This window comes from Pimephales promelas, chromosome 6 (genome assembly GCF_988280905.1).
Source record: "Pimephales promelas chromosome 6, fPimPro1.hap1.1, whole genome shotgun sequence".
NCBI lineage: Eukaryota > Metazoa > Chordata > Actinopteri > Cypriniformes > Leuciscidae > Pimephales > Pimephales promelas.
Genome location: NC_142774.1, coordinates 18,166,091 through 18,178,964, shown reverse-complemented (window position 1 = coordinate 18,178,964; position 12,874 = coordinate 18,166,091). Strand labels below are relative to the sequence as shown.

Sequence of the window (12,874 nt, the reverse complement as noted above, 5' to 3'; positions counted from 1 at the left end):
TGTGTATATTTTCCACGGCTGCTCCTAAGACGGAAGCCTGTGTTTTCCCTTGGGCTAAGTCTCCCATTATCCATATGCAGTACAACCTTCAGGTATGTATTTTCCACATAACTCTCTGAAGAAGTGGCTTCTGTAGCGTTCTCCTTTCTAAATACTGTAGAAAAGGCACTCTTTTCCAGTGTTATCCAATTTATTACTGTATGGGTTATCACGGAACAACAGTGTCAGACTCACTCTGAGTAAGCCTCCTCCTATCGTCCTTCCAGACAAAAAGGTATCTGCATGGGGCTTGCATGGGGCACTGGATGGGGTGCAGCGGTTGTGGCGCTTTGGTCACGATTCCTATTGGCCAACTTTTTCAGTCTTAGCTCCTCAGCAAAAAACTACAAAGCAGCTCGTTAAATACCCGTGCTGTGAGGCTGCACAGCTGATGCAAATGATTGCACGCCAATTGTGCATTGGCCTGTTTTAGTTTCAATCGAAGTAGATTGGCGTCTCTAGCGAAATTCCTATTGGTCAGTTATGACCTACGTCTCCATTCCCCCTCTCAGGAGGGTTACCATATGTAACCGAGACATTATTTAAATCTCTGGAATTATGGAATTTAGCTTTGTAATCATGCATAATTACTTTATTTGAAAATATTGCCACTATTAGTTACTGTACATACAAATGTTTGAAAACAAGCAGCTTTGCCATTACATCAGAAGTACCAGAAATATCTTGATTAGCCTTTGAATATTTTCTTGGAAGATGAGAGTTATTGCAGTCAAAAAGTTTGAGTAATATGAACTTTATGAACTATCCACTCATAAAGTTCACTATCCACTAAGTTCACTATCCACTAATGAACTTTATTACTGTTAAATTTTACCTTTTTAATGTTACATTTTCTCAGCACATATAAATAACAAAGAATCAATTGTGCCTGCTTGATGTGCACACACACACACACCGTCTGTGTTGTTTAGCATGCGACACAATCAATGAATTATGCAAATCAGTTAATAGTGCAAATGCACCCACAAAATAAGAACAGAAATCAATATTTGATTTTTTAGTTATTAAAGCTGTGAATTGTTTAGCCCCTTAATATTGCAAAGCGAAGACAGGACAGTGCTCAGCTTTCAGCTTGTATTGTGCTCAGCAGACTTCAGTATAAACGCTCTGTACTCAGTGCTGACTAACTCTCTTTGTGATTGCATTCAGCAGGATAAAATGTTCCAGAAAGTGCAATTCTACACGTGCTGACTTGGAAAGTTAGCTTCTGTTTTTTTAGGGGTTTTGTTATTTACTCACCGTATCCACCTGTCTCAGAACCGTTCCCTCTCCAAAAAATAAAGGCTTTCGAGCATCTACTAGGATGAGGTCAAAGTACGACTGCCAAGGACGGTGTGGAGTGCCATGCTACAAAAAAAAAAAAAAAACATTTCTATGTACAAAAATATATGGCAGAAAACTCTTCAGAAAAGTTCATAGAGAGGTTGAAAATACCTTTGGGCCATGGGGGAAGTCAAACAAGTATGTCATAATTTTCTGTAAAACAAATCAAAACAAAAGCTGGGTTTGTTAAAAGATGATCATGGCTTAAACAAATAGCTTCATGAGGCAGATATGAAACAAACCAGTTGCATGTGTGGTTGTCTGTTGCTCTGATCCAAAACCTAAAGAGCTGCATACAGAGGGATTTTTATAGAATCATAGGCACAGTTCTGAGGCAAAGCTTTTGAAAAGCTTTTTTAATTATTTCCCTCAACAACTGTCATTTGAACCTGGGTTCTCACAGTCTTGGAAAATCCTGAGTTTTTAAAGTGTCTTTACTCTTTATCGGTGAAAAGTTTTAGATCAGTAAGATTTTTTGTTTTTAAATGAAGTCTCTTCTGCTCACCAAGGCTGCTTTATTTGATGAAAAAAAAAATTGCAATCAGTAATATTGTGAAATATATTAAAATAGAAAACAGTCATTTTAAATCGTCATAATATTTTAAAATATAATTTGAAAGCTGAATTTTCAACATCATTACTGTTGCTGATTACACATCAGTTTTCAGTGTCACATGATCCTTCAGAAATCTTTTTTCCCCAAAAAATTCTATGATGAATAAAGTTCAAAAGAACAGCATTTATTTAAAATATAATCTTTTCTAACATTATAAATGAAGAGTTCAGATGCAAAAGCCTCTAAGTGCCATTTGAAATTTTCTTCTAGAATGATAATTTTTATCAAGCTTGTATATTTAAGTTCAGTGATTTGACTTAAATGGCAATGATAATTACCTATTAATTGTTATTTAAGTGAAATTACTGAACTAAAATATACAAGTTTGATAAAAATCATCATTAAAGAAGAAAATTTCAAATGGCATTTAGAGGCTTTTGCATCTGAACTCTTCAAATGTCTTTACTGTAACTTTTGACTTTTGTTTTAAATTGTAATAATATTTCACAAAATTACTTTTTTTTTGTATCAAATAAAGCAGCCTTGGTGAGCAGAAGAGACTTCTTTTAAAACCATAAAAAATCTTACCGATCTAAAATTTTTGACCTTTTGAATATTACCGATCTTGAAACTTTTAATAATTTATGTTTTTTTTTAGCATAAAATCAGCATATTAGAATGATTTCTGAAGAATCATGTGACACTGAAAACTGATGTGCAATCAGCAACAGTAATGATGTCGAAAATTCAGCTTTCAAATTACATTTTAAAATATATTAAAATAGAAAACAGTCATTTTAAATTGTCATAATATTTCACAATATTACTGTTTGTCATTTTTTTTTTCATCAAATAAAGCAGCCTTGGTGAGCAGAAGAGACTTCATTTAAAAACATAAATAATCTTACTGATCTAAAACTTCACCGGTAGTGTATATACATACACACATACATTATATATAAGTAATGACACTTTTTTATAATGAAAATAATTTTTTTCTAGTTATGTAAAGCTTTAAAATATTTGATTGGTTAGAAATTACTGAGAGATTGCTATTTGTGAGTAAAAGTTGGTTTCTGCCAATTGCTAAGGCAGAAACATTCAAAATAAAATAAAATTGCCGTTGCCAAATAAAAATATTGATTGCAAAAAAAGGCACTGATAAAAATAGTTACATTTATTAGACTTCAGTGAGGGTAGCGGCAGTGCCATGTTTAATTTTTGGCAGGAAAGAAAATGAGGCTGCAAGGTATAGGCTAAAAAAAGTGGGTGTATTGTTGTTTACTAATAACACAACAATTGTTTAGTTGACGAAATCTTTCCATAAATCTTTCAGTACTCAAAAACTCTGTAAAACAGTTTGGAATGTGTGAATTGTGAAAAAAAAAGCGATCTAGGACAATTATACAGCTGATAACATTGTAAATAAACACTGTAAGTGTATTCCTCATAGCCTGGTGTCTTCCCTGCCGAAGTTCATTTAAAATGTTATATTTTTCCCAACATTTGTGTGTGCTATGTTACTGAGCAGTTAGTAAAGCTGACAATGTAAAGCATTCCAAATCTTTCCTTATAGATAGCTTGCTGCCATAGGTGGCTGTGTTGCCTGTATGCAGCAAGGCAGCTCACTAGGTTCTGAAAGAGAGCTTATGAATGTGTTTGCATCAGAAAACTCACTTCTGTGTATTTGTAGTCACTGTTGGTGGCTAAGAAAACTTTTGCGACTTCAGTCATGCGGCTCAGCAGCAATGGCAACTTTGCCTTTAAATGAAAAAAAAAAAAATGTTTTTTTTTAGAATTACACTTCCCTTGCAAAAACTGTAGCACAAAAAAGCAAATCAGTCAAAAAAACTTCAAAAAATGAACAGACAAACTTACATCTTTCACAACATACTTCTCCAGGTTTTCCACTGTTTTCTCCTTCAATGTTCCCTGAGTAAATCAGCAACAGAGCAAGTTTGTGACATGCATCTAAAACACTTCAGATAAACACCTGCTGTTTATATTCATTTTACTATTAATCCTAGCTGCTTGCTATTAAATGTACACAGCAATGTTACCCTGGCAGATTTCTCTGACTTGGTGACTTCCTCTGACAACTAATATTCAACAATATTATTGATTTGACTGCACTGACATGATGATAAGAACTGAACTGAGCTGGACGATGACATCACTGCTTTTCTGTAGAGCTGCTTAAAGCTGAATTCAAATCATTTCTGTAGACAGTCTTTAGACAGTTCTTGAACCGAACTAACATTATTGTCTTTTTAGTGTTGTTTTACAGCAGAATTGAACTCTGTGTGCATCACTGATACTTGTTTGCTTTATCTGTGTATAAAGTGGTATACGAATAAACGTGACCTGACCTGAAAAAAAAAAGACAGAGAACATTTGTACCTTAAAATGTACCCAGTCTACAGCATCTCGGATATCTTGGAACATGCTCTTGAAGGACATGAAGAGGTCTCCATCCTTGAAGCCTGTTTCACAGCTAAAGGTTTAGAAGAACAAAGGGACAGCAGAGTAAGATGCCGAGCGCCAGCCATGACACATTTTATCGACAGTCAGACATGTTTAAATGGGACAGTCTTCCCTTGTTTGAGGTTGTCCGAGCCAAACAGGAAAGCTCTCTCCCCCTAAAAGGACCAACAGGTGTTTCAGAGGACATGCATCCATACCAAAACACAAATCACAGACTACTACGTATTAACAGATTTTATCTACATAGGCCTGGCTGCTTTTTTCCCCCCAGAGCATGAATGAAGTTATTTTCATGCTGTTTAAATTTTATAATTCTATTTGGCCTACTTTACATGCACTGTGATTAGTTATTAGCAAGTTACAGTAAACTGATGATGAATGATTTCATGCATGAACATGAACCATAGTTGAATCAGACAACAATCTGCTTGTGTCATCCTGTTTTATAGCATAGTTGTAAAATTGTTTTAAGATTGTCTTATCAAGTTGTGACGTGCTTTCTGGTGGACTAATAAAGAGCGTCAAATAGACCTCACCCACAGTAAATGATACTGATTATCAATCACCGGTATGGCTGTATGCAGTGTCCATGGCAACAGAGTAATAGAATCATAGTTACTGGAACTCCTACCTGGAATATCGGTCACAGTTTGAGAAGAAGTCAACCAGGCAGGCTAAGAGGTAGGTTTCTGTGCAGAGAGAGAGAGAGAGAGAGTAAAAGATATAGAAAGACAGAGAGTGTGAAATTTGCTCTCAAATTTAAGCATGAACAACTTAACCATGAACAAATGGTTAAATGAACAATGGTTAAATTTAACCATGAACAAAAGAGAACTCTGGCGCAAAATGAACTTTTGGTCTAATAACACATTGTACCTAGTCGACCGTTATCTGAAATTTGTGATGATAATCGAAAGTAAAGAGTTGTATCTTTAAAAACTGTTTAGCTTATAATGCTAGTACATGGGGGCATTTAATAAGTAAAAAGAAATCACGAGTTAATACCACTAACGAGGCTCAAAATAGCCCAACACTAACACAGTAACATAATGAGGGTCCATACATGCAAAACAAAACATTGAGAACTTTGTAAGTGTACAGACCGTTTAATAAGAAGATATTTTATAAAGACAGTCCACTTTGTGTATACAGGCAGGAGCCATCTTTGGAAAACAAGTATATGTGTACATTGTTTTTGGTGCGTAATAAAACAGCAAATTTAGCCAACGAACATTGCAATCTCTTCCCTCACTCAGTAATTTCTGGTCGAAAACATCATTACAGAGTTAGATGTCTACCCCATGCTTCACCTCACTGCTCGAACGAGTCCATGATTGACATAAAAAAAAACAAAATGGTTTTTGGTGAGTTTTATTTTGTTCCTATTTAGTTTGTTTTATGATGGTGTGCAAGGTAAAGATACTGTTTTTGTCAATGGAGTCCGGTGGGTTTGAAGAGATCAATAAACGTCTGTTTGAGTTTAAACAAAAAGGATCTTACAATTAACCAAAACGTGAATCTCTGTGAGGAGTCTTTCTATAATGTTTTCCAATCCGAGCATGTCAGTGACCAAATCCAAATCCAAAAATGAGTCAGGAGAAGAGCAAGAGAAAGGGGAACACTCATCTCAAGCTCTGCCCACTCAAATAGCAGATCAGAAGGTGCCACGCCTCAAGTGTAATTCCTGTTTCAGCATGAGAGCAATAGAGCTAGTGAGAAAAGCCCAAAGAAGGGAAATGCTCCTTCCACATTCAGCCTAAAATCCCAAAGAACCTCTACGTGCTCGATTCTCATCCCTAAAGAAAGAGTCAAGCAAGGAAGGAGCTTCCCACTGCGAATGCTCCATTGAGAGCCTTACGTGCTCTGTGCAAATGCTTGATTCTCATCCCGAGAAAGAGACAAGCTAGAACAGATCTTCCAACTGCGTTCGATGAGTGCATCGAACTCCCTCGAAAGCTGAATGCGTTCCATTCAGAAGCTTGATTTTATCCCCCTGAGAGACAGTCAAGTAAGAATGGACCTTGAATGCATCGAACGCGCTGTGATGGACTCCTAGCTTTACATGCACATACAAACAACCCAGACAGCAAACTGACATTGAATCAACGTGGAAACGACGTCTCTCATGACATCGAAACAACGTTGATTTTGCTCATCGAATTAACGTTGAACCAACGTCAGACGCGGCATTCTTCAAAGCTAAATGAAAATCGAAAATTGGTTTGCTTTCATAACGTTGAAACAACGCGTTGATTTCAAGTTGATTTTCCGTTAGTTTTGAAAGAATGACGCGTCTGACGTTGGTTCAACGTTAATTCGATGAGCAAAACAATGTCAGATCAACGTTGTTTCGATGTCATATTTCCACGTTGATTCAATGTCAGTTTGCTATCTGGGAAAGTGCTTCCTGAAGACAACAAAGCTGACAACCTGTAATGCAGACACCTTTTTATACACTCGGGCACTCAATGTAACTTAATCGTACTGTCATCAACCAATAAGACTGTCATGATTTCACAAGTGCTTGAGACATCGAGTTCTGCGGGTGAACAACTGAAGCAGCACTGAGTTCCCTGAGAGAGGAAACCGCAGGGAAACTTCTCTTTTGAACTGCTTATCTTTTGTTGACAACAGATACATAAACCACTCTCGTTACAAACTTAGGAAGATGTTTGGCACGTTGCAATTTCAAATACGTTATACGCGATTTCAAACACATTATACGCGATTTAAACTCACAGCACTTGAGTGTTCATATGGAGCAGCATTGACTGCTACCGAGCCACTTTGAGACACTCAAAACACTCATAGTTTTTATAATTACAATGCAGGCTTTGTGATTTGATAATCAGGCTAAAGAATATCGCAATATCAGGCATTGTTAGAATGAATAGAAAAAGTCGTCGATTTTTACTTGCATTTGGCGCTTGCCGAGTGTTATTTTTAGGCCCTGGTAGTTTATATTTAGACAATTATATACTGAATAATTTTTGTTTTCAAAGTGCTTTTTAAATGCAACAAAAATGGTTTGTATCTTTGAAAATTGTGTATGCATATTGCAAGTAAAAAGGTGTTTGTCAAAAATGTCTTATTCTTTTTTTTTTTCCAAACAAAACAGCAAAGCTGCTTTTCCATATGTCTCATGGTGCTTAATGATAACTAAATTAAGTTCAGTAGTAACTTTGCTTGGTTCATTATAAAAGAACCTGTAAAAATGAATTTTACTAGTTCAAATAACAATCACCTGCTTTAAATGTAACAAAGTCTTGTGTTACAATTGCAACTCTAAAATATAAACCAAGCTTGCATTTTGATAAGTATAAATCACATTGTACTCACTCTGTAATAACTGTACAGCAAATTTCCAGAGAAAATAACTGCACACAAATACAGTAGAACCTGCTCCTTATTATTATATAGAATTTGGCAGCAGTTAGTCAGTCAGAACAAAGATCACACTTTTCAAACACTTTTCAACTGAGGAATTTCAAATACACACTCCTCACACACACACACACACACACACGTATTAAAAGGTCAAAAAGACACCTGATGTGTCTCTAAATGGCAGCAAGTGACAGAGGTATTTGGGACAGTGATGGGGTGCCTACCTGGAAGGTTAAAAAGTGTGTTGAGGATGTAGAAGCGTTCCGTGTCATCCCGCTGGATAAACTTGTTTGAATATAGCTCTCGGATGTCAGGGCTGGCATGGGACACAGAAACATTTTGAGCACATACTCCACAGGCTTCAACAGAGATCTGTAACCAAGCCCATCCATTGGGGGCCAGGATTACTCACCCTCGCAGGAAGTTAAAGCCATGGGCACAGACCAGGATGTTTCCGTAAGCATCAACCTTTAGGAGGTTGCCATACATGGTGTCAAACACGAGACCTCTGTAAAAAAGTACAATAATGGGTTAGATGTGCTCATTATCCAATGAATACAATATCACAAGATAGTCTTGGTACTGATAACTTTTCCAAATATGGTCTGCTAAGGGGAGTTCATTACCTTGTAGGAAAAGTGGGGTCGTAAACAAAACCGAGCAGTTCCTGTGGGTAGCCAATGGAGACCAGCCGTTCCACAGTCAGATCAAAGCCCAAAGATTCATATTCAGGTGATTTGTATACTACAGATAGAGAGGCATTCAGTTAGACACACTGGACATTGATAACATACCAGTAAATAAAGTCAAAAAAACTACTATACAATTCCATTGATCACATCCAGTATAGTCCTGTAATAAGTATTAATGTACCATAGTGGAACAGTTAATTTCATATTAAAAATGAAAATTCTTTATTTACTCATCCTCATGTTCAAAATCTGCATTACTTTCTTTAAGCTGTGGAACACACACCAAGGTATTTGATGTTTGTGCTAGGGCTGAACGATTTTGGAAAATAATCTAATTGCGATTTTTTTAACCAATATTGCGATTGCGATTTAATATGCGATTTAAAAAAAAAAAGTTATTTACCTTCTGTATTAGTTGACAAAGACAAGCAATAAATCATTGTGCAGTACGGATGGGAATCTTTAGATAGCTCATGATCCGATCTACTTTTTTCTTATTAATTAATCTTAATAACTCTTAAAATATGTATTTAATTACATGTGTAAAACACATACTTTAAAAAATAAATATTAAAAAAAAACATTTAATTAAACCAATTACATGTCAAAAATTTTAAATAGGCTATATAAAATAATATAGCTTCAAAATATAAAAGCTAGTAAATAAAGAGAAACAAAAAAAAAAACATTACAAGCAATAAACAAAGAGTGGTCTCAGTATTTAAAAGTAGGCTGTCTGAATGTTTTTCATTCAAGAGTTGGAGTGATTTCCCCTCAGTTTAGATACGAAAAGCTGCATTCACACTAATGCACATATCTCTTTTGAAATTGTAAATGTGGTTTGTCCTGTTGGTTTAAGATATAACTGACCGTGTTTACATTAATTTCGCGTCATAAAAGCATTTTGACATGCAAGTACATTTAACCACGAGTCGCTCACGGCCGCATGCACGAGCGCTCTTCACAAAGCACGTGTTAGTATTTTAAAATGAAAGCAGCCTTCTCAGTGATTTTCATGGTTTTAATATATAAGCCAACTGCATTCCAAAAGACATAAATAATGCTGAAGCATTTGTAAGGAAAATTCCCGCGGGAGAGAACGCGCACTGCAAGAGTAACGTTATAACATCAAGCAAAGCGGCAAAACCTGTTCAATGAAGCCCGCGAATGTCCTTGTAATTCGGTTCAATCCCGAACTTTATAAAATAACGTTACTATGTTTTGTAAGGTTCGAGCGGTGTCGTGTGTGTGAGTGAGGAAGAGAGAGAGCGAGAAAATAGAAGCAAGCAGATTCAGAACACGGTTCGTTTCTAAATCTAAAGCATGCGCAGCGTCATCACGCATCTGTGTTTAAAAACTAAGCTCATACTCGATTCTGAAATTCTCTGAATCGATCCAGGATTGTTGAGGAGAGGAGAGAATAAATAACACAATAAACTGTTCTTTTCTGAACGCCAGACTGCGTAGCGTGGCAAGTTGATGCTTTATCTTGCAGACTGCTTTTCTCTCGCGTGTCACGTGACCAGTTTAATCGCAGCTCTTGCGATTACAAAATCGCGTTTCATCATATCGCGATTTTATCGCAAATGCAATTAATCGTTCAGCCCTAGTTTGTGCCCATACAATTACAGTCAATGGGATCCAAAACAACATTGAACAGATTGTTTTGTTTTTCAAAATATATTTTGTGTACCCAGTTTGAAAGAATGCCATATATTTTTTCAATGACATGGTGAGTAAATTATGACAGAATTTTCAGTGTTGTGTGAACTAGGCCTATGCCTTTTAGTATGATATCTTCCAACCACTGTCACTTCACCACATTAACATTTTTTAACATTTTTGGCTGAAATTTCTGTAAATTTCCTCCAAGTTAAATGGAAGGGAGGGAGCTGAATAATCACTGACCAAAAATAAAACAGAAAGATGCATAGATGGCAGCATAACTGTTGTATTTAAAGACACTCTCTGGGAGAGCTTGGATTTGCACCTGTGATACGTGTCGACCCCAACCTTGTCCTTTCGCAGAGCAAGCAGAGAGTACCAGAACATTCATATTACAAAGGCTTAACACGGCCATGTAAGCTCTGTGATCTAATCCAGTATGAAACCGAACCCACTTGCCCTAAAAGTTTTAAACCCAATTAGACCCCAAGCCTGTGCAGAGGGATTTGGATGGCATTTCAGTAACAAAAGGCATTTTGCGTGACTAACTCCTATATTTGTTGTTCCATCCTCACACCCGCATGCAGGAGAAATTAGAATAAGACGTGTCTAGAACAAGCTTCAGCAAAGCTGGTTGGTACTCTTCTGTACACAGACACTTCAGCTCATGTTACAAGTTGTTATGAAAGAGCTGGAAATGTGTTAGGCTTGTTGTTGATGAGATGGCAGGTCAAAGGGCAGAAACCCAGAAGGATCTCTTGAGAGTGGGAAACGAGAATCAGAGGAGTGCCTCAGGGTGAACTCATGGGTCCGTTGATACAGAAGACAGAGATGTTTGACCACAACAACCTGCTTGTTTTTTTGTTTTGTTTTTTGCAAGATTTCTATTTTTCTATAAGAAGTTTGTGTTTGTGCATGCCTGAAGATTAAGCATTATTCTGTTATGTTACTTAAGAACACATTTGTACTTGCAGCTGTTCTATTATGGGAAGTTTGTCTTTCAAAGCTAATATTCTCAACAAACAAATACATAAATTCCACTTAGACTGTCATTGACAGGTGACACTCCGCCATAAACCGTTGATGAGCTTAGAAATGCTATGGAAAACAATTTTTTTTCTATAGTTACTAATTCCTTTGTTATTTTCCTAAACCATATTGTCATAATTTTTTCACATTTTTTTTTTTGTACCCTTTAAGCCGTTGTTTTTAAACTCGCAGCTTGTGGCCCCCTACTTGAAATTAAAGTTTATTGTTAACAAGGCCCATCGTTGCCTGTGCCACGTTTTATTTATTTATTTATTTATTTTATTTTTTTAATCACCAATGGGCTTACCATAGATAGTCTCATGGCAGCTTACGGTGGGTTTGTTGTCAATAGTTGTCATAGACAACCGTGAAGTACAAACAAACTGCGTCTGGAAAAAATGAGTGCATCGCTTCAATTATGCGAGCTACCACCAATCAGGCCACAAGCTACTGGTAGCTTGCACCAGTACATGCTGGTGTGGATAATGCCATTCAGAATCACAGATTATTCTTATTAGAAGTTAGCCTGGATGCCAGCCCGAACTCCGCCCACAACATTTTTTGGTCGGGAAGTTCGGTCTGGACTCAATCCATTGATGCGTAATTATGATCAGTCAAAAAATGATCGGGCCAATCAAATTGCCAGAGCGGGCTTTATACGATGATGGACAGGTGATCCTCAGGGACGCAATCATCACGTTATCAAAGAGCGCTTAACTGGTTTTCCTCAACGATGACTGCAGCTGGAGAATTGAGATGTATAGATTCCACTGTCGCGTCTGTTGTAAAATAAATCAACAGCGCATTAATTTTAATAGACAAACAGAAAACTGCAAACAAGGCATTTGTCGATCGGAAAGATATTTTTGCCGTCCTTCCTACATGATTCGGCAAAAGTGTAACTTATCAGCTGGCTCCAATGGTCGCTAAGAAGATGGGACGTAATGAAAAGCCTGTGGTTGTTGTGGTTTCTCCTTTGGTCGCACTCATGGAGGACCAAGTAAAAGAAGCAACACTTGTTATTTTACTTCTAAAAACAGTAAGTTCTGTTAACAGCTGCGATGTGCAAAGTAGTTGACTTACTGCATTGCGCTGATTGGTTGTAGGTCTACTGACTATCCAATTGAGTGCAGAGTTTTTTTTTCTTCCTGATTTGGTTAAGACACGCCTCATAATCAAAGCCCTATGGAGGAGTTTCAGACTCATATTCTGACCAGAATATGAGTATGACGAAGTCAGGCTAATTGAAATTATGACCAACATAATAACTTTCACCAGAAAATGTCATCTGAACAAGCAAGTAACATCCACTATTGTTCTGGTTCTGGCATTGCAGTAAATCATGCTGATTAAATCTAACAATCGCTTATCATATCACGTAAAACCATGCAAATTCTACTTTGTTCTCAAATTGTTAATGTTAACAACACCAGCATTGCGTGACTACATGTACTGTCCTTCCTATCTGTATCCTTTCTGGATCCGCCATCAAATGTATAAGTTTAGTTACAGTGGTATGAATACGTTTTGGACCCATGCTAAAGTTGCCTAAAAAGAGGAATAAAAAAATCATCTTTTGGATATTGATCTTAATGCCTTAATTAGAAAAATGAGGAAAACTCCAACCTTTAAGGACACCAATTTTCTTTGTGAATGAATAATGCATCATAAATAAATA

The 12,874-nt window shown here is 36.7% G+C and overlaps 1 protein-coding gene across 1 annotated transcript in view; it reads right to left on the bottom strand.

Moving 5' to 3' along the window:
* Positions 1-12,874, bottom strand: part of nt5c2b (5'-nucleotidase, cytosolic IIb) — a 44,305-nt gene that overhangs the window by 17,030 nt on the left and 14,401 nt on the right. Inside the window, exons 4-12 of the mRNA XM_039657395.2 lie at positions 8,437-8,554; positions 8,223-8,318; positions 8,035-8,126; positions 5,055-5,112; positions 4,340-4,433; positions 3,818-3,871; positions 3,617-3,700; positions 1,495-1,536; positions 1,300-1,407 (exon numbers count right to left, since the gene is read on the bottom strand). Coding sequence (XP_039513329.2) covers positions 1,300-1,407; positions 1,495-1,536; positions 3,617-3,700; positions 3,818-3,871; positions 4,340-4,433; positions 5,055-5,112; positions 8,035-8,126; positions 8,223-8,318; positions 8,437-8,554 — 746 coding nt within the window. The remainder of the gene's footprint in view (positions 1-1,299; positions 1,408-1,494; positions 1,537-3,616; positions 3,701-3,817; positions 3,872-4,339; positions 4,434-5,054; positions 5,113-8,034; positions 8,127-8,222; positions 8,319-8,436; positions 8,555-12,874) is intronic.